General features: G+C 37.3%; 1 protein-coding gene across 1 annotated transcript in view; it reads left to right on the top strand.

The window, feature by feature from the left end:
- Positions 1 to 787: 787 nt before the first annotated feature.
- LOC124892296 (serine/threonine-protein kinase Nek6-like) overlaps positions 788 to 2,293 on the top strand; it is a 2,191-nt gene continuing 685 nt past the window's right edge. The window contains exons 1-5 of the mRNA XM_047403624.1: positions 788 to 848; positions 933 to 982; positions 1,118 to 1,191; positions 1,267 to 1,318; positions 1,646 to 2,104. Of these exons, the coding sequence (XP_047259580.1) occupies positions 788 to 848; positions 933 to 982; positions 1,118 to 1,191; positions 1,267 to 1,318; positions 1,646 to 2,104 (696 nt within the window). The remainder of the gene's footprint in view (positions 849 to 932; positions 983 to 1,117; positions 1,192 to 1,266; positions 1,319 to 1,645; positions 2,105 to 2,293) is intronic.

The raw sequence follows: 2,293 nt of genomic DNA, 5'->3' as shown, positions 1-2,293 counted from the left end.
GAGGTAGTTAAATGCGATTTCAATACTTATGAAGCTTCTCTGTGCCTTCCCGGTAGCTTAAAAAATTGCGTGTTTTTATGTTGTTTTTTTCCTGCTATTATAGAAACTCTGCAAATGGCTGACTCATCTATTGTTAGCTTTGGAGCATCTGCATTCCAACCGCGTTCATCATAGAGACCTCAAGGTAAAAACTTGCTGTAATCGGGGAAATAGAAAAGCCTTCTTAGCATTAAACGTTTTTAACGTGAACTATTTTGAATTTAGTTATGTAACATATTCATCACAAAGGACAACAACACTAGGTTAGGTAAGAATGCCCGAACAATTGCTTCATTGGGTCTTCTTTGCTTCTTTACTATCCTTCAAATTCACTTGATTGTCGCAGGTGATTTTGGATTAGGAAAATTGCTAGATGCAGAAGGCCTTGCTTCCTCGGTATGAATTTCTATTGCGGCAAAATGAACCTCTTACTTACATGCAATTTTCGACAATCTATTGTCACCTAACAATCGATTCAGCATATCTATTTAGCAAGAGAGAAAGCCCTTCTCCCTCCAAGACCGAGAAAACCTAAAATTTGCTTTTATTTTCGGTCATAGGTACCAAAATGTTGTGGTGGTCATCTTCCTTTTTATCAAAAAAAATATTGTGGTATTCATCATATTACAAAGCTCCTGTCACCATAGCACCTAGCTTAATGCATTTGAGAAAAAGATGTCGAGTTGTACAGCTAATCCTTAATTTTGGAACAAATTTTATGTAATAGGTGTCTGGCACACCAAATGACATGTGCCCTGAGCTCCTTGCCGGCATACCCTATGGCTATAAATCTGATAGATGGTCGCTTGGTAAGAAATAAGAATGTTGATGAAGCAATGTATTTCAGCTCTTTACATCATGTCCCTAATACTAACACTTTAATGTGATTTTAGGATACTGTATGTTTGACATTGCTGCACATCGACCCCCGTTTAAAGCTTCTGTGAGTTGATTTTTCAGCTATCTGAACTTCGTAAACAATATCTCTAAAAGTCATACTTGTTACACAAAAAAAAAAAAGAGAAGTTCTTTATCCTGATATCTTCTATATGATATAGTGACAATGTAAATCCAACAGGACAAAACTGGACTTATCAACAAAATAAACCGGGGTTTGTTCTCACCACTTCCAATTGTATACTCCTCCACCTTGTAAGTATCTTCCTTCTCAGCACGCCACAAGTATAACAAATCAGTCAGTTGACAAAGCGGATTTAATTCTTGCAGGAAACAGATAATAAAAAGCATGCTAAAGAAAACTCCAGAACACCGACCTACAGTGAGTGCGAGCTACATATGTTCAAATGTTATTCTTTCCGTTTCAATCTTTGAAGTCTTATTTTTCTTTTTAGTCCGTTTAAAAGCGAATGTTTCTTTCCTTTTACAACAACTCCTTAATTCTAACTTTCTACGTGGCATGTTTAAAGATCAAAAACTTAAATTACCTTTTGATACATTCTGCATACCTTTATTTTAAGACCACAAGATTCAGGTCTTCTTTACATTCTTAAATTTCATTCCAAATCAAAACCAAAAAAACAAAATGAAACTGAGGGAGTATTAAATTGAGATTCATCTTGATAAATTTTTTTACCTCTACTTATAGGCTGCCAAGCTGTTGAGACATCAACATTTGCAACCATACCTCTTGTGTCACAACCCTTCATCTGCGTTTTTACATGTGAACTCCCCAAGCAGAACGAAAGAGAAAACACAACCATCACCTGGAAAATCTATCAGTCCGAGAGGTAGCAGAGATAGACAGTTGAAGCTAAAAGAGAGGAGAATTGTCCTTTACTTTGACGAAAGTGATAACCTTCATCCAAGAAACTTATCTGACAATTATAACACGTTCCGAGCCAAACTTGACACTAAGAGAGTCGATCCAACAAGCTACTCGGTTAGGATCTCTCAAGATAGTGAGGATTCTAAAAGTGGGGAGATGGGTGAGGCAGCTGTTTGCAATGGATATGATCAAGAGAAGACTATCTCACAAACAGAAACATGGTCAAGTTCAAGGGCAAAAACATGGTCCGAGGAACAAGAGCATGTTTCTCCGGAGCATGTTAGTTGATTTGACGAGGGTGATACGAAGAATAACAAGACAAAAGAGCTTGAGGTGTTGAGCAGTCCACTGGACCATGAGGAAGCAGATATAGTGGAATGTATCTCCGCAAAATCTAGCAGAATGACATTGTCTGATGGTAGATTCAACGATAAAACACGATCCTTCGATGAAGAAAGCACTTTATCT

Source organism: Capsicum annuum, unplaced genomic scaffold (assembly GCF_002878395.1).
Source record: "Capsicum annuum cultivar UCD-10X-F1 unplaced genomic scaffold, UCD10Xv1.1 ctg45557, whole genome shotgun sequence".
NCBI classification, from domain to species: domain Eukaryota; kingdom Viridiplantae; phylum Streptophyta; class Magnoliopsida; order Solanales; family Solanaceae; genus Capsicum; species Capsicum annuum.
This window is presented reverse-complemented; position numbering and strand designations above follow the sequence as displayed.